The sequence below is a fragment of the Lepisosteus oculatus genome, chromosome 11 (genome assembly GCF_040954835.1).
Source record: "Lepisosteus oculatus isolate fLepOcu1 chromosome 11, fLepOcu1.hap2, whole genome shotgun sequence".
Classification (NCBI taxonomy): Eukaryota; Metazoa; Chordata; class Actinopteri; order Semionotiformes; family Lepisosteidae; genus Lepisosteus; species Lepisosteus oculatus.
In genome coordinates this window covers 9,941,180-9,961,576 of record NC_090706.1, presented here as the reverse complement: position 1 = coordinate 9,961,576, position 20,397 = coordinate 9,941,180, and the positions used below count along the sequence as shown (strand labels likewise).

The following is a 20,397-nucleotide window of genomic DNA, read 5'->3' as shown; positions in this document are numbered from 1 at the left end:
GCACCTCACCACATTACAAAACCACCAGAACCCAACACTGTTAGAACCAAGGATTCAGTGCTGTAAAGTTATTTAGGTTTGTTGTGACACCTGGTCACCTGCATGTTGAGAACACAGTGGAGGATGATCCATTTGATTATATCTAATTTCTACACTACTCTGTAGAGTATTGCCTGTGCTCTTTGAACCAGTTGTGATGAGAGGTTTGTGCACTGCAACCGAACTATTTTATGTTCTGTGGAGTTCTTGGTGAACTCTTGTCTTCTGGCTGTTACCTAGGTTAAAATTTGCAGTTGATTGCTTTCTTTTGCTTTGGACGTCAAATGAATGCACAGATCTCTTGCCCACTGTTGCCCTTTGCCATTGATGTCTTTAGTTCCATGCTGACATCACCTTAAACACCATTTCTCATGATTCGGTAAATTGTGGTCGCTGAAGCTCCTGCCAAACACACCCCAACACTCAACCCACATTCATTGTTGCTGGTCTCCTCTTGAAGCCATATTAGCCAGAATTATAGACAACCAGGACTGTCCATAATTTTTAAACATGTACCAACTATCTGATTGATTGGAAGCACTTATTTAGTGTATTTGAAAGCCTTCGTTATTTCCCATTTCCCATATATTGTCGAATACAAAGGAGTGTCTGTGTGTTCACAGGTAACACAAAAACCTTTGCTTTCTAAACAGATCAGACATGCACCATCAGGACCAGCCAATTGTAGAATCTTTATAATACTTCCTGAAAGTTCTGTTAAAGCATTGATTTAGACAGATTCCAAAATTCTGTTATTCACCTCTTTCTTTTTACATTTACTGGAAGTTGAGTGACACCCACAAGCCCTCTAGTCTTGACGTAATGATTATGACTCTACTGTGACCACAAGTCCAATTAAGGGGTTTCCCTCAGTTAGACAGCAGTGAGCCTCTTGTGGATCGTCCTTTGTACATGTATAGTTTGTGAAATAAAACAGTGTGTTGCAATATTACAATTCTACTTTTAGATGTTTCTGGTACCTTTTATGATATTTTTTTATGTCTTGACAAAGTAAATACTTAGCTGTTCCTTAAATTTTCCTATTTGGCCTCCTTGTGCCAAGCCAGTTATGACCTTGGAAGTACTTGGTTCTGTTTAAAAATGACTCATGTTGTGTAAGCTAGTAGTGTAATTGTAGTGCCACCTCATTACATTCTTTTATGATCTCTTAGCCAGCCAATTTGTGAGACTAGCTAAGGTTTACATTTGCTTTTCACCACCTGTAAGAAGTCTTAAGTTTTGAAAGGACTTGGATCTTCAGAATGGTGTTGAACCTTGTAGCAACAGTCTCCAGTGGAGGATGTACATGTAATGCCAGTTAAACGTCAGTCTTCCTGGAGCCTCCCAGTGGGCTTCATAGTAGTGAGATGGCTACAGTGTACAGTCATAGTGCACAGTGCTTCTCAGTGCTGACACTGATTAAAGCAACTTCTGGGTTATGAGCCATCCATTTTGAATATTAACATTTAATTTAAAAATTCCATTAGATTCCTGAGTGGCTCAGCATCCCAACAGAGGGTATTGTCTGAAGTGCATGTGTACAGCTCTGATTTCCCCTTTGGCCTTGGAAGGGTTGTTGACGATGAGGTCATCGTAGTGGTGGCTCCAAATTTGGAAGGAAGAAATATTAACTGCAAGGCTTGAGTTCAAAATAAAAACAAATTTACTGTTTACTCATTGATCTGATTGTGAGGTTATCACAAAGTGCAGTTGAGATGAAAGTTCATGGCCCTTGACACATGAATATGGCGTTAATTAATATAAACCACAGTTGTGCTCACAAATATTTTATTCTTTGCAGTTGTTACATTTTGTGTTTAGTCATCGTAAAATTCCTGCAGGACTTGAAATGGTGTTATGATATCCTGTTTTGGTGCTGTGTTCAAGCTGGGAGGCCATCAGCTTACAGAGTCTTTGGTGTCGTCCTTCTGCTGTCACCTATGTCATTAACATTCTTTATTAGCGATTCTCTATTGGAAACTGATGTCTTTGTTAAAAGGACACAAAGGGCTGTAGAGCAATTATAAGCGCTGCAGCTTAAGGCCACCACGGAGGGGAGAGAACATTCAAGAGCCCTATAAGAGGCTAAACAGCCTTTCCAATGTGCCCTCTACCATTTCCTTGATGGCATTTGGATTCTGTCCTCAGGATAGATTTATCTTGAGCCAGTAAATATGAATCGCACCCTCTTTAGGGTGCTTAGACTTCTACAGACTTTATAGATCTCACTGCCTTCTCATCCTGTCTCAAAACCTGGTTGTTCAGGTTTTACCTTTAGATTGTGATGTTCACCCCCACTGTTGTCTATAATTTCTGTAAATAGTCTTGATTGTTTGTCATTTATTGTTCAGGATTAGATCCAGTGTTTGCTAGTTTCCTTTTGGGGGGTGGCAATAGTGAGTGCAGTGAGGCTAATTCAATAGGCCAGAGCCCAGTGATTGCCGGAGGCCCTGGTAGCTGTGTGTTTGTACAAGTGCTAGTCATTTCCAAGCAATGATAAGATTTATAGCTGCCAGTTACACAAAAAGCAATGGAAAAAGTACTAGACAGGTCACCTGGCAGGAACCATCCTTCAAGAAAGTTCATTCAGTGAATGTTAAGTTGTATCCAACAGTTGTCGAATTGCTCTGCAGTGACACAGCATCTGAAATCTAAAATGACTAGGGTGGTAGGCAAATGAGATTTAATGTTGACAAACAAAATACTGCTTGCAGGGAGCAGGGGAATGTTCTAAATATCCAAAGGCTGGCACTGAACCTGAAAAAGTCATTTTTTTAATGGTTCAACTTGATCTTCATCTTGACAGTGTGGGAGGGGGATTAAAAGATAAGTGCTTGGATCTAAAGTGAACACTGGCTTTGAAATGAATGATAAATTATTCAATACAAAGTATCCACTAATTATATTTAGAACACTAACTTTGGTCCCCACATGGCAGATGTCAAGATAAGCAGGTTAGTCTTGAACAGAGGTGATGGAGGGGATTTGCATTCAAAGTCCTGATCATGATCTTATCAATGGATAATAGTCTCCTTAAATGTTTCAGGTGTAGTGACTGTGTTGACCTTTTTCTGTGTGTTGTGAAAACAGCTCTAAATTAGCTACTGGAAAGAGTGACGTTTTTGGACACATCTAATGTCATATGCATGTGCTGTAAAATAATAGAGAAATTGTTAATTTTTGTAAGCCACCCCACCTCCACCTTCTAAAAATGCCAGTTCCGAGTGTCAATTATAAAAGGGTTAATTCCAGTTTATCTCTCCCTTATTACTCTTTGGACATTCACATTTTTGCAATGATCATGCAAACACTGGAATGACATAGCAGACCAGAATTTAATTATTTGTGAAACGGTCTAACCCTGGGTATCACTCTGCAGGTCTGCATGGACATTTCTGTCCACATGCCAACACATCTCTCATGTTTTGTGATGTGTAACTTATCTGTCAGATTGATGGGAAAGCCAAATAACAATATCCTCTGCTTTCCACTCTCCCGTGGCAAAATATCAGTTTATTCATGAGAATAAAGGTGAACTGCAGAGTTTTCAGCACCAAGCAACTGACTAATGACTGTGTGCTGTGACAGTGTGCAAGACTCAATTCTACATTTTGTGCTCGTTGGTTTAGAAAAACAGCTGAATATCACACTGTTTTTTTAATATGATAAGATCCATAAATGGAAAGAAGCTACTTTGCTGTTCAAAATGAAGATAAAGTGCATTGATCATTTAAAGTAAACTGAGGCTACAGAAAACGCCAAAACGGTCAATTTGAAATTGAGATCATGAGTTCAATTAGAATGTGAAGTACAATATACATTTTATTTTTGGCATGTTGCAGACATAAATTTGGGCATATTAAATAATTCGTGTTTAATCTAGGGTTGTTAGTGGTGGTATACATTTACCTTTTAAGTTAAAGGTATAAAGGTATTTGCCTCCATGTCCCTTTGAGGCAATAATTGCATCTTATTGGGAAGTCTTCATAGTAAAGACAGGAAAGCCCAACAATTGGGGAAGAGATAATGTTAGTGTGTTTGGGGGGGGGGCTTGCAAGGAAATTAAATATCCCTTCCAGATAATATTTCATAGCAGGAAAGGAAAAATGGCTGTTAAGGAACAGCTGATCGCAACACTACAAGAAAGACATTACAGATCTTTTAAATTCTCACATTCATCTGGTGCAGATTCAATAGATTCAATACATGAGGATTTCCCTGTAGATCTGCCCATGCAACAGCAAAGTCTGTTTTGGTCATTAAGGTAATTTCATATCATGATAATACAATGATAATAATCAATCGAAATGCAAAGTATTGGCACTGACAAGGATTGAGCTCTGAGTGTTTAAGGCTGTGTGGCTCCTTTAGCCACAAGGAGCCACACTCATATTCACAGTAGATACTAGCTATAAAAATATGCCTGCTAATGTATTTGGAGGAATGCACAAGAACTGTCAGCATCTTGAGTTTTTGTAGCTCTAATTCAAAAGATGGATGTGATCACTGGTAGCTGGGCTATGTCCTAAGTGCTGGCTTTCTCTAGGGGAGCTTGAGTTGCATGAGGAGTGAGTTTTTCTGCTTTGTGTTTTCAGATTGCGTCAGTGCTTTTGTGTGGTTTGCTAAATTGGCATAGGTGTGTTTCGCCATCTAAATGGACTTAGTTTAAACCCACAGGGAAAAGCTAGAATTCCTTAAATTATAAACAATTCTATCATTTTTGTTTTTTGACACACAGGATGTCCAGCTACTAGACACAGCAGTTCCTTTTTTAATGTGAGAGGTTTTCATCCTTAAAAATCTCAAGACACTTTAAACATAAGAGGGGACCCACTTAATTCACCACATAACTGCAGAACACATTTGGAAACTATTCTACATATAGTGGAGTGCTTCATCACTTGAAACTCAGTTGGAAGTTTAGAATAGAAATGGGTTAACATCCCTATCCTTTTTAAAAGGGATCTTTTTGGAATATCTAAAGTTAAAGGTGGCATCAGAAATGTGTAACCTTTAAAAGTACAGCTGTGTGAGTCCTTTCCACATCTTAAAATGTGGACTAGAAACCTGTGTATGTTGATAGTGTAGTGCTCAAAGACTGGACTTCGAAGGAACCAAACATTCTAGCGGAGCTTTCTTGTGTTTACAAGTTATTCATAATACCCAGAACTGTCCATCTAGGCAGTGAAACACCATATGACATGACGCATTCTTGTTAAAGTGGATTTTCTCTGCTTATTAATGTTAAAATCAAAGAGCTGGTGTAGCTAGTGTGTAGAACCACATATGACGCTGAAACTGTCATCTCTCTGACCCTATATCCTGGCTTTGCACTTATTGAAATGGCATTGGCCATCTCATTGGGCAAATTGTTCAATATGAATACGTTCTTGCACATTTAGTGTGGTCCGCCAGCGTACTTATTCTGTTTGTATTCTGAAGCAGTTTTTATTTCGTGTTTTGTACATCACGAGAAGATGGAGCGTGTGGTTTACTATGCTAATATATTTTGTGTATGCGGTATGTAATGTGTGTAGATCTAAACTAGCATCATGCTCTGCTCCATTAAAGGCCAAGAAAGGGGTGTGGGCATACAAAAGGATAAACTAAATAAAACTAAAAGGTGCTTTGACATACTTTTGCTTATACAAGCCACCTTGCTAATTCCCCTTATCCCCGTGTTTCCTGCAGGTGCTGGTGGAATGAGCGTTGCGTGTGTGTTGAAGAGAAAAGCAGTGCTCTGGCAGGACTCCTTCAGCCCCCACCTTAAACAGCACCCACTCGAGACGAGCCAGCCCAGCATGCCTGTGGTGTTGACGACGGGGTCAGGAGCCCCCCCGGCAGGGCAGACCCCCCAGCCCGCGCCCCCCAGCCAGCCCCTCCCCGCAGGGGCGCACTTGGGCCAAGTGCCCGGGTCGGCGGGGGGCGCGGGGCGCTCCCAGGACGACGCCATGGTGGATTATTTCTTCCAGCGGCAGCACGGCGAGCAGCCAGGTGGCGGGGGGTACAACAACGGCAAGCACCGCTGGCCCACCGGGGATAATATCCACTCCGAGAACCAGGTAAGAGTGGGCTCTGGGACCGAGGGGAGGGAAATAATGAGCACAGTGGACTTCTTATGAATGAGCTCTGCCCTGTTCTGAGTGCTTCAACCAGTAAAGGTGTGCTCAGGATGGACTCGGATGGACTCGGTACCCCCTTGCTGGGCTGTGTCCTGTGGCCAGTCTGGTTGCCAGGTCTGCCAGGGCTGGGTTGGAGGATCCTCAGCTTCCTTCTTTTGGTGCTGTGATCTTGGCTGTGGCAACACAGCACACGCTTAACAACAACCTTGAAGAAGCTCTGGTTAAATGACTTATTAGTTCAATAACGGATTTTGTCTCTTAGCGATTTATCTTTGTCTTTTGGCCTTAGGTCCGATCCATGGATGAATTGAATCATGATTTTCAGGCTCTAGCGTTGGAAGGGAGAGCTATGGGGGAGGTGAGTATTCAGCGCCTTTATTGGTCTCATTTTTCTTTTATTTTCTGATGAGCCTGATACAGACATTAACTCATTACTCAATATGGATTCTTTGCTATGTATGTGCCGTACTATCCTAATAGCAGAATGAGCACAAACGTAAGCTGCTGGATAGTTTAACTGATGACATTCAGCAGGTATGTCAAACTCATATGTCACAATGGGCTAGGCTTCATTTTAAATGTACTTTAACTGGGCCTTGTATAAATGCGTAATACAGAAATCATTGAAAATCAGGAAACAACCGTTATATAGTATTTTTTTTTAACAAAGACATACCTTCCAAAATATTTAATTGTCATGAGGAGCCGGTGAAGAGGCAGTTTTGCAAAAGGAACTAATACATCTCTGAGTTTTAGGTGTTTTTTTTGCATTAATAACTGTCATTTCAAATATAGCTGTGATTATAACAATAGGCCAAAAATAAATAAATGAACAACTGCATGTATGATTTTCATTTGGTGAGTGGCAAGACTGAAATGTTTTAAAAAGGCTGTGGTGATCAGCATCACCTGTAAACACTGCTTGAGGGACTCACAGAACTCTCTGGGGCTGTGGTGTTAAAAATATCGAATGCAGGTTTTGCTTTGTTTCTTAATTAGCAGGTACCAGTGCTTTTAATGGAAACAGATTCCACAAAGGACAATGTTAAAAGCAGATTGGTTGACATGAAAACAAGTTGATGAATGTTTATTCTGTAGATCGGCAATATAAAACCAATTTTCTACAATTATTGCACATTTAAAACATGAAATAGATTGACAATTAAGAATTAAATCTGTATAGTTTGCTGATGCTGCAGCCTCCTATGCCTGGCACTTCTTAGTTTGGACCACTACATCAAAATCTAGAGACTGGGCCTTGGAGAACTGAATAATGAGTTCAGGTGGGCGTCTGTGAGATGTGATTCCACCTGAAATCTTTCTTCTGTTCATTACAGAACGAAGCTGCTAACATGGATAGAATTTAAAAAACAAAAGACTTCGGCTGGGGATAATTTGGTATTGCATTTTGATAAAATGTTCTAGAGTCAACACTGGAAAACTTGTGTTGCATACAAATCAAGAAATAGGAATTTCTTCACTTTTTTGAGCACAATTTTTTTCGATATGATAGGCTTTTTTGCAATGTTCAAGAATGCACCATATAGGTTTTTTCCTCATGATCTTGAAAGGACGGTTTTGGTGAGAAAAATGTCTGGCAGTCGCAGATGTTCCAAACTGCGGTGCAGGGTTTAGAGAAGTGTATGTACGGGTCTTGCTGCACTATTTTCCCTTCTGTTTTCGTGTCAAGACATGGCCCTGTCAAACAGGATCTGTGACATCATCAAACGGGCGCACTGCGATTGGACAGAGGTAGAGAACTTGGATGGCTTTGTGTCAGACTGTTATGGTGCCATTACCAAGGGCACTGGGCAGCTCAGACTAGACTCTTGTCGCTTTATGGACGTGGGCTGCAGGTTTGACAACCCTGACTTACAGGAAAAATGAAGCGATGGAATCTCATTCAGTTTGCATAGTTGACTCTTTAAGAGTCTTTAGACTCTTAATTTTTCTTTTGGAAGAAATTCATCTTTTTTTCTCCAACTGTATTTTTAGCATTTTACATGATGCACGGTCACAAGCATCTTGTGCTTTGGCAGTCTGAGCTGTGCCGCCCACCACAGTGTGCTCACATACACGTGCCAGTGTGTTCAATTATTTAAAGAAATGCAGCAGGAAATGGCCTTTTCTCCTAAGCCAGGGCTGTTGAAGGATGGCAGGCAAGTGAGCACTGCAGTGGCAGGGAGGTTCTAGTTTCTGAACCAGGCACTGTCAGGGGCTCCTTTTCGTCCATGTGGCTGGGCTGCTTATGTTTATTTTGCTTCTGCTCAGTCAACAGTTATTCTATGCGCAGATAGTTCTGTTGCTTTTCATCCACAAGGGTCTCAAAGTGCTTTACATATATGAAGGGACAAATTTCATCCATCTCCCTGGAGATGCTTAGCTGCTATTTTTCTCCAACAGCCGATCAGGTGCCAAAGTGTTAAAATTCGGGTGGGCTAGCACCATGTGATTAATGACCTGTCCTCAGGACCTCGATTTGTCTCATACAGCTACCCCTTCGAGTTTGGATATTCTTGTCCGGAGGGAAGAGTACCCTCTATATATTATAACCAATATCAGCAGCAATTAAGTTTTTCTTTGGATGTCTCCTGTGTCAATACTGACCATCCTGTTTTCTAGTGGTTAGATTGTGATGTGCACACCTAGGGCTGGTTGACTGTTTTGTGCATACGCCTATTCCAATTCCTTAAGATAACTAGCATTTGTCGTGTGTAGCTCATTTTACTTGTGTGGTAATGGCAAGTGTCACTGCTTGTGTCATTCTGTTCTTATGTCTGAATGGCTTTAAGTTTTATATATGAGTACCCTTGAGTCCATCAATCATAGGTCTGATAAAGTCAAATAACTACAGGATATGTGGAAAGCATATGTAAAAAAAAATGTTTCCTCCACATTAAGGCACATATATTATGGTCTCTTATAGTGCAGAACCTACATAGTGTTACAAGATAGCTAACAATTACACAAAAATGTCTCAATCTGCAATGTACAGATGTAACTGCAACTATAAACAAACATAGCTGCTGGAAGTGGTGTGACAGGTGAACAATTTTATATTGGCTCATAACTTCAAGAAATAAACTCTAGATGAATCATTATTGCAAAGCTCTACCACATTGAATGCATGTTAAAAAATAAAACTACTAAAATGCAATTCTATAACAACTACATAATGTTTGTTTTACAGTAGCCTTAGAAGTTCTGAAGTAAACTTCAGAACAGGTTTTAAGATTAGCAGTGATGGTATGTATCGTGTCTAGCAGAAGTAACTATTTAGTTTTACAATTAGGCCCATTGTTTATTGGAGATTTATTCTTTGGATCTTGCAAAATATGTTCAAGGGGTGTAAATCTGGAGCTTGGCTACCTATTTCAAAGATGTGACATGTAATACTGGTACTAATTAATGCAGTAAGACTGGATTTTTAAGTTAATTGGGAGGACTAGAGTGACAAATTCCAACTCTAGTGTCAGTGTAAATTTTCAGTTATCAGACTTTTAATTAATCTGTTTCTTTAGTTCTGATTATATTTTTAAAATTATTTTAATTGTACTATGTACTATGTACCATATAAAAAGCATTTTTTAAATGAGTCTGGAATGGTTGTGTTCTGTCAGTCACTGTACACTTGATGCGCTCTAGTTCCTTTTTTTATTGTAACATGGATTTCACTTAAACATTTCACTGAAATTAGGAAGTGCTTACCCGCCACGCTTGGATAACCATGGATCCTGATACCATTTTTTCCTCCATGAATTTAACACAGTAGGTAGTTCACACAGTCAAGGATCAGATGTCTAGACATCTAATGTTTACTTTGTCTAGAACTGGGTTTTGTTTTTAATTTCCTAAAGCTCTTGCATGCCGCTGTAGGAAGGGCGCTATGTAAAGTTTGCATTGTCTCATAATGTGACTCATTGGGTGTTCTCTGTGCATTAGATTTGTTACCCCTGTAGTTGCCGAAAAAGATGCTTGTAAAAATACCGTTGCCAGTAGAAGTCACAGTTCTGATACCTGTTTTCTGCCTCCTGTGCACCACAGCAGCTCCTTCCTGGGAAGAAGTTCTGGGAGTCCGATGACTCGAGTAAAGATGGACCAAAAGGGATATTTCTTGACCAGTGGAGGGACAGTGCATGGGGAACATCGGGTAAAACATAAATGCAATCTTTTGTGATATATGCAATTGGCAGAAAGCCTCTGACCTTACAGTTGGTGTAAGTGTAGGGCGTCATGAAGTTTGAATGGCTTTAATGTTGCAGAATATGCATCTGTTTGTCCTCCTCTCATGTTTGTGAAACGAATGATATTGCTGTAAGCTGAGATGTAATGGCTCTGGCAGTAGCTCCAAAGTGACCATTACCCCTTTACATTGTTATGCAATTGTAGTCATCAGATTATTAAAAGATATTTAAAAATGTACATTGTAGAGCACCTAGAAGAATCTCTGGATGTGTCTTTACAGTGTAACAGGCTCCACAAGGAAGGTGTTGATACAGGTGCCAGTTGTAATAGATCTTCTCATCTGTCTACAGATCACTCGGTTTCCCAGCCAATAATGGTGCAGCGGCGACCCGGCCAGGGTTTCCACGGCAGCAGCGAGGTGGGCTCGGTGCTGTCGCCGCGCTCTGAAAGCGGCGGTCTTGGGGTCAGCATGGTGGAGTATGTCCTGAGTTCGTCCCCAGGAGAAAAACTGGACTCCTGCCTTCGAAAGGGAGCTTTTGTAAGTGGACATTCCAAGTGAGGAGTTCTTCATGGAAGAATGTGTTACAAAGGAGAGTTTTCACAAATGGAGAGGAGTATTGTTTCTCCTTTTCTGGATACCTCTCCATATATATATATTTCGGTAGGCATCGATATAGAGGTGTACAAATATATTTAAGCTGTTTTACAAGTCTGCACAAAGCATACTGCATACTGTCCTACTAGATGTCAGTTTGAGAAAACTGATTATGGATGCACGTAAAAATATTTAGAGCCAGGTTTTCTTTTATAGATTCTGAAAATTACAAAACGGCTTCTTGAGACATCAAGATAATTAGGTTCTTCCTTCCAGGGACCTCGAGATCCCGAGGCAGATGACGGTGAGAAAAGAGAGAAGAAGCCCAAGGCGACCTTTGACACGGACAAACTGAGCGACCTGAAGGAAGTGGAGAGTGATGGGATGGACAAACCAAATGGCCTGCCTGTGCAGAACGGGATTGATGTGGATGTTAAGGATTTTAGGTATATGTTCAAAAACTTAAGACTTAAGACGAGGGCTTTTTTAGAGATCCATATTAAGCCAGAAAATGTGTTTGTCATGCCTGATTTAAGCTCCTGACTCTTAGGGATAGTGCTTTGGTGATTGTAAGTCTGAGTTTCAGGATACATTTAAAGGAGTTGCAATATGGGTTTGTTTTAAAGAATTATGATGAGACAAATATGGCAGCATTGCAAATATTTATAGACATTTGTCTTTGTATGTTGTTGGACATAGAGAATACCACATTGTTCAAGTCCTTCAGCCACCCTGCTGATCTCTCACCTTCATCCTCAGCTTTGTATAATTTTTTTGGATAAGCCTGCTTTCAATTCCTTTTAAGTACATAAAATGTTATTGTATTGACAAGAGGCTCCAACAGGGAGAGAACCTTTATGATAGTATGAAAATGAAAGAAACTGGAAAGGTATTCCAAACTGCAAGCCACTTAGAGCAGACTCGTTGAGTCAAATGAAGTCATTAACAGATTTTCTTTGAGATTGATTGCCTGCTGTTGAGTGTTGCAGTCAATTCTTCCTCAGTCTTCAGGAGCCCTAGGCTGTTTTACTGATAAAAATTCAAAATCAATGTCTGGCTTTCTTGGATGGCTTATTAAAATAAGTAAAAAACCTTTCGGACTCTCAGCAGTAGTTTACAACAACACATTCGAAACACAAGCTTAATAAGAATGGTGCCAGAAGTGATAACTTTCAAGGAACCACTTTGTGGCTGTCTCTGTAATCCTGTATCCTTGGTGTACTTGTTCCCGACAGCCGCACGCCTGGGAACTGCCCGCCGCCAGGAGCCGAGGTGGACCTCCTGGGCCCCAGCCAGAATGGCTCCGAGGCCCTGGCCCAGCTGTCCAGCAGCAATGGAGCCAAGCCCGTGGAGGATTTCTCCAATGTGGAGTCTCAGAACGTGCCCCTGGACCACATGGAATCGGTGGGCATGGAGCCCCTGCAGTTTGACTACTCTGGCAACCAAGTGCCCATGGACTCCACAGCCGCCACTGTGGGGCTGTTTGATTACAACTCCCAACAGCAGGTAGGACACTGGGAGTTATTAGTGGTAAAACTTGAAAAATCGCCACACCTGCCTAATACTTAATACTAGTTTAATACTTTAATACTAGTTTCTTTTGTTGGTACTGCCAAACTCTTGTTTTGGCGAGTGGGAGTATTCATATTTCTTTAGACTTAATCACCTTCTGTGTCTTGCATTTTGTCATCTTAAAAATAGGCCATTGTTATAAACTTTAAAAAGCTCTTGACACCTGGAGTATACGTCTTCAGATACCATTATCTTCCTCTCGTCCTGTGTCCACACAGCTGTTCCAGAGACCCAGTGCCCTGGCTGTTCAGCAGCTGACCGCAGCACAACAGCAGCAGTATGCCCTAGCAGCCGCTCAGCAGCCTCACATAGGTAAGAGCTTTCGATTCCCACAGCGTGTGCAGAAGGACATATCCCAGTGAAAACCTAAAAATTAAGATCAGCTCTGTTTTGGAAATATAGAAGATAATTTTACCAAGCCTAAACTTGAAAACCAAGTGTTTCGGTATAGTAAGTGATCAACAGCTTTTCTGTTATCCCAAAATAAAAACAGTGAGTGACATTCCCTCCATGACAGTATGTGCAAATGTTCTCCGAATAACTTATTTGACTAACAGTTCGTGTTGAATTTCTTTCTTGGTCTTATTTTAATTGACAAAGAAAAATCCAGACTCATATGCGCAGTTATGAAACAAATCTGTATATTGTTGATTTTATTTTTCTTGCAGCAATTTCATTACAACATGACAGAGTATGTGGCATCTATATTTAAGATTTCCATTACCAAATGTTTATTAAAACACCTTAGCTTGCTTGCAGATTCCATTCACCAAGGGAAAGATAAGTGATGAGTCTTGATTGACTGCCTAGTTATACTGAAATACTTGTTGGTTTGCAGTGGCTCAACACATGTGACTGCAGTTTTTCATGAAGTAGCAATTAGACCTTTTGTCTCTTGTTGGCAACATGAGACAGATGACACAGTTCCTTTACTTACCCACCTGCAGTTATCAGTTTCTTTCAATCCCTTAATCACTGCCTTGGAAACTGTTAAATTAAGGAAGCCTTTGTTCTGATACAACATAGATGTAGGGAAAAATAGCAATTACTGGAGATCACCAAGTCATTGTTGAGGAAGTGAGTGGTGTTTAGAATGGAGAAGAGGCTGCAAAGCGGAGTCCGACTCTGTTTATCTTTCTACTTGACTATAGAGCATATAATCCTCCCTGAACATAGGTGGTTATTCAGTATTCTTTTTTCAGCTTGATAAGATGGAGAACATTGGTTGTGCTTTGTAAAGTTTTCTCTGGTGCTACTCTGAATGAGCTAGCAGTTAAATTGTTTTAATTTTTTTTTCACGAGGTAACCTGCTCTTTAGTTACAGCACAGCTGACTCCAGGGGTTTTCATGCACTTGAGAATGAGATGTACATTAAGGGCATGATGCAGCACATATATAATGCTCATGGTTGCCAAGGTAGATGAGCAATGTTTAGATAGTGATTTACAAGGCATGATCAGTCTCTTCCTCTCACTTGAAATTCCTTAAATGTCCTGGAAGACATGGGCACTTCTTTATGTAAACTCATATTTTTGGGTAGCAGGTTAAAACATTGTAAAAGGCAATGTCAAACTGATTTGTGTCCATGCATGTGTCATACATTTATATATCCATATTAATTTAAATTTGTGTGGAACTTAAAAAAAAAATTAAGATAAATAACCTATCGTGAAAACAGGAGGATGTCTTAATTTAGGATTTAAATTTGGTTATATCTGTTAACACAGTGTGCATTGCATAATTTATTAGGAATGAAAGATCAAGTGTAAATTATCCTTGCAATGTGGGAATGCAAATGGACAATTAAGAATTTGCTCTCCTATATTAACAGGATGATATCTTATACTAGACTGTACAGTTTCTCTTCCTAAAATTGCAGCTCATATTTCTTTAAATGGGATAATCAAGAGAAAAGTATGAGATTGGTCCACGTAATCCTTCCTGTAAGTGTCTGTAATGTGAGAATTTAAACTTTTCTTAGGTACATGGATCAGAAAGACTCAAACAAAACGTGTGGAACTGAGATGGAAACAGTTAAATCTTGCATAATGTTGCATAACTTGCATCGCCTGCATAACATTGTGAATACATCCAGGAAAAGTAGAATGATAAATTTGTGTTCCAACTTAGTTTTTTGAGTGTCCTTGAATGGTTGGCTTTGCATTAGTCTTCTTTTTAAAATGCAAGAAGAAGTAAAACCAATACAATTACAAGGGGCACTGGGATAGATTATTATAACTTTACTGAAATGGTTTCAAAAGTAAACCTCATCATGTTACTCTTTTACAGCTTCTGGCAAGCTGTTGGTTATTTTCGTGCAGAACTGTAACTGCAGGATTGCATTTCCAGCTAGTCAGTAAGGTTCTTTGAAGTGAATTCAGTTTTTAATGGATTACGTAATTCAATCCCTGTTTAATTCAAGTACTGGAAGATCATTAATTGAGCTTGCAAGTGATATTTAATCAGTAGATTTTTGTTTAAATGGTGGTTTTTGATAAAAGGTGATACTACAAACTGAGAAATTAGTGATTTATTTGAAAAAGCATTTATCTTTCAGTGCTATAAGATCAGAACCATTGAATCTTGCTCGTTATGTATCAGTATTAGAAATACTTGCTTCATTATTGAATTGTATTTAAAAATGCTGTGGAGTGTGCTTTTGCAGCAGTCTGCACAATTGTGCAAGTTGTTTTACAGGGATTAATGACAAAGCTTCATCCTTGAATCAGTCAGCTTCTGGCAAAGGAATGAGGCATTTGGACCTTTTTTGTGTTCTTGTTCTGGTTGATGCAAAATGTGAAAATCCTACTTAGGAACATGTTTGAAGTCAGTTTGACAGTGCAACTAGAAAGTGTTCTTTTGGAAGACAATTACGAGTACGTAGACTAATCTGTAGAAGGAGTAGTTTTGGGATCTTTGTAAATTTGTTTTGTTGCATTGTGCAAGAGTCACTTGGTCAAAAGACAGATGTGAAGCTCTGATGGTTGAATGAGTTGTTTGTGTCAAAGCTTTATGTGGTTTCTCCTGCACCGTTAAGGTTGCGAGGCTGCAGGGCAGTCTGCGGCTGCCGTCCTATTGAATTCTGTTTTTACTGACAGGTGTGTTTTCAGCAGGTCTTGCTCCCGCTGCCTTTGTCCCAAACCCATACATCATCAGTGCGGCTCCTCCGGGAACAGACCCCTACGCAGCAGGCCTGGCTGCAGCTGCCACCCTGGGTATGAACTTTCTTACAGTTTCTTTACTTTCCCCTGGCTTGTCGCTGTTCCTCAAATGGTCCCCTTGAGAAGATTTCTTTCATTGTGTATGGGGAGTTGTATGTTGTTACAGCTCTCAAACGCAGTTAATTCAGTTTTTATACACCATCTTATTAGGGTCTGATTCTGAATTTGGAGAACATATGAGACCATGTCAGGCTGCTTTCGATTCATTGCTGGTTGTTTAAACTTTTTGACTAAAATAATTCACTCAGTTGAATTGGCTGTCAGGTTTGGCATTGGGCCATAGTAGTTTGTAACGCTGGGGCCCTGGTTTCAGTTCTGGACCTGGGGTGCTATCTATGTGGAGCTTGTATGTTCTCCCTTTGTACATATGGGTTTCCTCCCACAGTCCCATGATATATTCAATTTATTTCACAACAAGGTTGCCCCAGGGTGCTTAACATATTGGTATAATAATTGGAAAACAGAAATATGAGCAGACTATTCTTTCTCAGTATATGAAAGAGAAATGGCTTGGACTTGCACCCCAGAAGCTTCAAATCTGTCGTGAGATGAGAGCTTAAGAAACAAAAGGGGGGTGGTTAACATGTCCCATTTCTTATCAGTGCTTCACTAAGGTAATTAAGGCTGTTTCCCATCCAGAGAAACTTGAACCGAGTATCAGATAGGCTGTATCAGATCTCGACATTGTGTTGAGTTCAAGTCTGATAATTGATTTTACAGGGTTTGTTCTCGGTGTTGTGCATAGCAGTGCTTTGAGTTTCTGTCTTCATCAGCCTTAAGTATTCCGACATACTAGCTGCCTCCTTCTAATGTATTCCTTTGTTGTGGAGCAGGCCCTGCAGTGGTTCCCCATCAGTACTATGGAGTCACCCCCTGGGGAGTGTATCCAGCCAACCTCTTCCAGCAGCAGGCAGCGGCTGCTGCTGCGGCAACCAACTCGGCCAATCAACAAGCAGCATCCCAGAACCAGCAAGGCCAGCAGCAGGTATACTGTTTGGCTATCTCCTTGTGTGCATTAACCTCGCTCATGGCTTTTATCTGAGACCACAGGTTTTCTGTGAGAAAGACACTGTGCTAACCAACCTTTCACACAAATAGTCTACTAAAGAATCATGAAAATGATGACAAACCATTGGCACAAAGCTTTCAACTCATCCTGGCATGCATATTTGTAGAGGCTTGAGTCATTTCTTTCCCATGCTTTGTTGTTTTGTTGTACTCCTCAGACTGCCATGAAACAAATAAGTTGTACTTTTCTAATGGAGAGCAGTCACCTAGCTTATTTATTATTCTTGTAAGAAAAGCTAGTGAAATATTTTGCGTTCACTTGCTTTTCACCTGAAAACTTGCTTTTGACAGGTTTTGGCTTTTTTTTCGTCTCAGGTTCTTCGTGCAGGAGGTAACCAGCGCCCCTTGACCCCGAACCAGAGTCAGCAGGGGCAGCAGACAGACCAGCTGGTCGCCGCAGCAGCTGTGAACTCGGCCCTTGCGTTCGGCCAGGGCCTTGCTGCTGGAGTACCTGGTCAGTGTGCAGCCCACGTCCGTCCAGGGAGCTCTTAGTGTGTAGCTGCCGATAAGAAATTTAAGGGCTTCCTGAGTTTGATTCTGTAACACCTTGATACACAAAATAATTTAATGTCTAGCCCTCCTCATAACTTTAGAAGTGTTTGCTGTTTTTGATATTCAGTTTTGTGCAGGGTATGTGCCCTTTTTTCTTAGCCTAGACTTTCTCAGCAGAGAAACTGCCTAGGCTGTCATAAATCAAAAACTGCCTCTTTCATGGTTTATATAGAGAACAGCAAAAATCCAGTTTCAGCACTTCATAAGCTTTTGCTGTTTTCTCCTCAGTTATGTATTTTAAGCTACAGTAGAGCTTTCCCTTTGAAATGGATTTACATTATATCCCAACTAATGAAGTACTGTACATCAAATCGACAGCTAACTAGATTGAAGTATAGAAATATGTATAAGTAAGGTATACAGTTCAGTATTTTTCAGAAAAATGTCTGTTACAGTATTATAAACCCAGGCTGCAAGCCTTACTGCCTTTTAAATGTTTAGACAGATACCAAGAGTGAGCTAGTCAGTAGCTGAAATCCAGATAGTTGGAGGAGGGAGTTCTCACATTGTCTACACTTTTGTTGCTCTTGTGTTTTACGTTTATGTAACAGGGCTGTAGAACGTTTGATTGGTAACTTGCAGTTCTGAGTCCACTGATCTCTTGAATCCAGGCTATCCGGTTCTGGCTCCTGCTGCCTACTACGACCAGACAGGGGCCCTGGTGGTGAACGCCGGTGCCAGAAGCGGCCCAGTGCGGCTCGTGGCCCCAGCCCCCGTGATCATCAGTCCCACAGCCGCTCAAGCAGGTAAAGTGTGCTCCCGGGCCTCCCCGTGTAACCTCACTGAACTCTGGCTTACAGCATACCACTCGGCTTTAGCAATAGAAATTGTTCTTCAGAAACGTATTTGTTTTAATAGGTGCTTGAAAAGGACAAAGTGACTTTTTGCACTATTAAAGTTGATTGTTCTTGGCAGTAATGAATGATTTTCTTCATGCCAACTACCAGTCTTTTAATAGTTTTCTTGCAGTCCAAAAAATTAATCACCTGTTTTCTTTGAAATCCTATTAACCCTTGGTTTTTTTTACTGCATTGGACTGTTGTTGCTGTTGCATGGGGAAGGTGTGGATGGGAAGGATATAAAGAGAGTGCATGTTACTGGTGTGTGTGTTCAAGGTTAATTGTGAGGAAAGCCGAGGAGTATATTTAGGCTTTCATTTTTCTTCCTTTTCTGGCATTGGTACGCTGCAGTTTAGATGCAGATAAATCATTTGCATTTATTTGCTGCATATGTTTGTGAAATTCTAAGATGAGCCAACCCCAGGTGATTCCAATCTTCCAAAGCAGCTGCAGACGCGTTTTAACCTCTTGTGCCCTCTTTGCATCTCCTCCTCAGCTGTAGCTGCGGCTGCCGCCTCTGCTAACGGGGCGAACGGCGGCCTGGCAGGGGGTGCCAGCGGCCCTTTCCGAGCCCTGGGCACTCAGCAGCCCCAGCCGCAGCAGCAGCCTGGGAACAACCTGGCCTCCAGCTCCTTCTATGGGAACAGCTCTCTGAACAGCAGCTCCCAGAGCAGCTCCCTGTTCTCTCAGGGCTCTGGCCAGCCGGGCAGCACTTCCCTGGGGTTCGGGGGCAGCAGCTCCCTGGGCGCCACGCTGGGCTCCACTCTCGGGGGCTTCGGCACTGCCGGTGAGTGGGCCGTTCGGCCAGGTAGATGGCTTTTTCGACAGGGCGTTCCTTTAGACTGCCATTGTTTTGTTTGTTCAACTAGAATTCTGGTTCTGAAAAATCTCAGTACTTATAGGTGGATTGGAATTGTCTTTTGCAAAAAGGGGTTTTCCTTTGTCTACAGGGTTTTCACTGGGGAATACAACATTTAAAACTAGTTTTCTGACTAACCTTTTTGTCTATCATGGTGATGTAGATCAGATATGTAGCTTTGTTTCTGTAGGGATACAGCAGCACATTGTAAATGGTGTATATTCAGGGAGCAAAGATTGTTTTTATTGCAGAGAAACCTGATTACCTGCATTTATCAGAATAAAAACTCTAAACAAGGGCTCCATTGGAGAGAACTGCACCAAACTCACAATGAGATCAGGGAATATAAAGCTACTTGTGAGACAGAATCATGTTTTCTTCCCCCCAAATGCTCGGGACATTATTGCACATACTGCACTTAACATTTCCTTGTCATGTCTATAATACTACCACATGTGAAGATTAAAAGTCTTGCCTAGCTACTTAGCACATTGGAATTATTAATCTGAAGGCATATAAATGAAACCAGGTTTCTGATAGTTGAGAACCCAAGTGTGGACTCTGGTGATTGATAGTAGTATGACTGCTACATGTAATATGAGAGCTGATTGACAGAGTATTTGCTGCACCTGATGATCATGTGATCCGTGCAGGAGAATTGGCATCAACTAGCTGCCAAAACTTTTGATTTCTAGTTAGGTTTAAGAGTAAGTGGAGCCATCTGTGCTATGTCATCAGACCTTTTCATACTCAAGTTTAAGATGTATGTGTAATGGATATTTGAACAGGGAAATCTATAATGTCTGATATCTAGCTGTATTGGTGCAGTTTAAGACTTACTGAGCCCACTCAGTCTCTGTGATAAAAAGTGTTCATGTCACTGCTGTTCACACTACATAGTACTTTCTTGCTCCAGACAGGGTAATTTGTCAAACTCCTGAAAGACACTGACAAGGAACCCAGTGTAGACTGCTTTTCACTTCAACAGTGAAACACAATCAGGGGACACAATTGAAAACTATAAGGTGGAACATGCCCCAGATGACCCTGTTTTGTTTGCAGTGTTTGTTTTTATGCATACTTAAGGAAAGGCTGCCAAGTGTCAGTAGGGATTTCACTAATACGGTGATCTTTCACACCCAGCCAGTCATCATTTTACTCCAGTGCAAATCCAAAATGAGAAAGGTGTTGTGTCTTTATGATTTAGTCACACCTGAAAAGTAGTTCACTCGGGACAGTAATAAATGGGCAATTCTGCAAAACAGGAATGTTACACTCAAATGAACAACGATAGACATTTACATTGAGAGGGCAATACTGGAGCTGCTCTCTCATGTATTTATTT

General features: G+C 40.9%; 1 protein-coding gene across 6 annotated transcripts in view; it reads left to right on the top strand.

Moving 5' to 3' along the window:
- The window catches only part of pum1 (pumilio RNA-binding family member 1), a 41,605-nt gene that overhangs the window by 9,944 nt on the left and 11,264 nt on the right, over positions 1-20,397 (top strand). Inside the window, exons 2-13 of one of the 6 annotated variants that reach the window (XM_015348608.2) lie at positions 5,731-6,101; positions 6,451-6,519; positions 10,209-10,311; positions 10,697-10,884; positions 11,218-11,387; positions 12,177-12,447; positions 12,732-12,825; positions 15,627-15,728; positions 16,568-16,719; positions 17,118-17,256; positions 17,966-18,100; positions 18,690-18,980. In XM_015348608.2, coding sequence (XP_015204094.1) covers positions 5,742-6,101; positions 6,451-6,519; positions 10,209-10,311; positions 10,697-10,884; positions 11,218-11,387; positions 12,177-12,447; positions 12,732-12,825; positions 15,627-15,728; positions 16,568-16,719; positions 17,118-17,256; positions 17,966-18,100; positions 18,690-18,980 — 2,074 coding nt within the window. In that variant the 5' untranslated portion in view covers positions 5,731-5,741. Of the gene's footprint in view, positions 1-5,730; positions 6,102-6,450; positions 6,520-10,205; positions 10,312-10,696; positions 10,885-11,217; positions 11,388-12,176; positions 12,448-12,731; positions 12,826-15,611; positions 15,729-16,567; positions 16,720-17,117; positions 17,257-17,965; positions 18,101-18,689; positions 18,981-20,397 lie in introns of all 6 variants that reach the window. The other 5 variants (XM_015348609.2, XM_015348606.2, XM_006631298.3 and 2 more) reach the window with 5 other exon arrangements.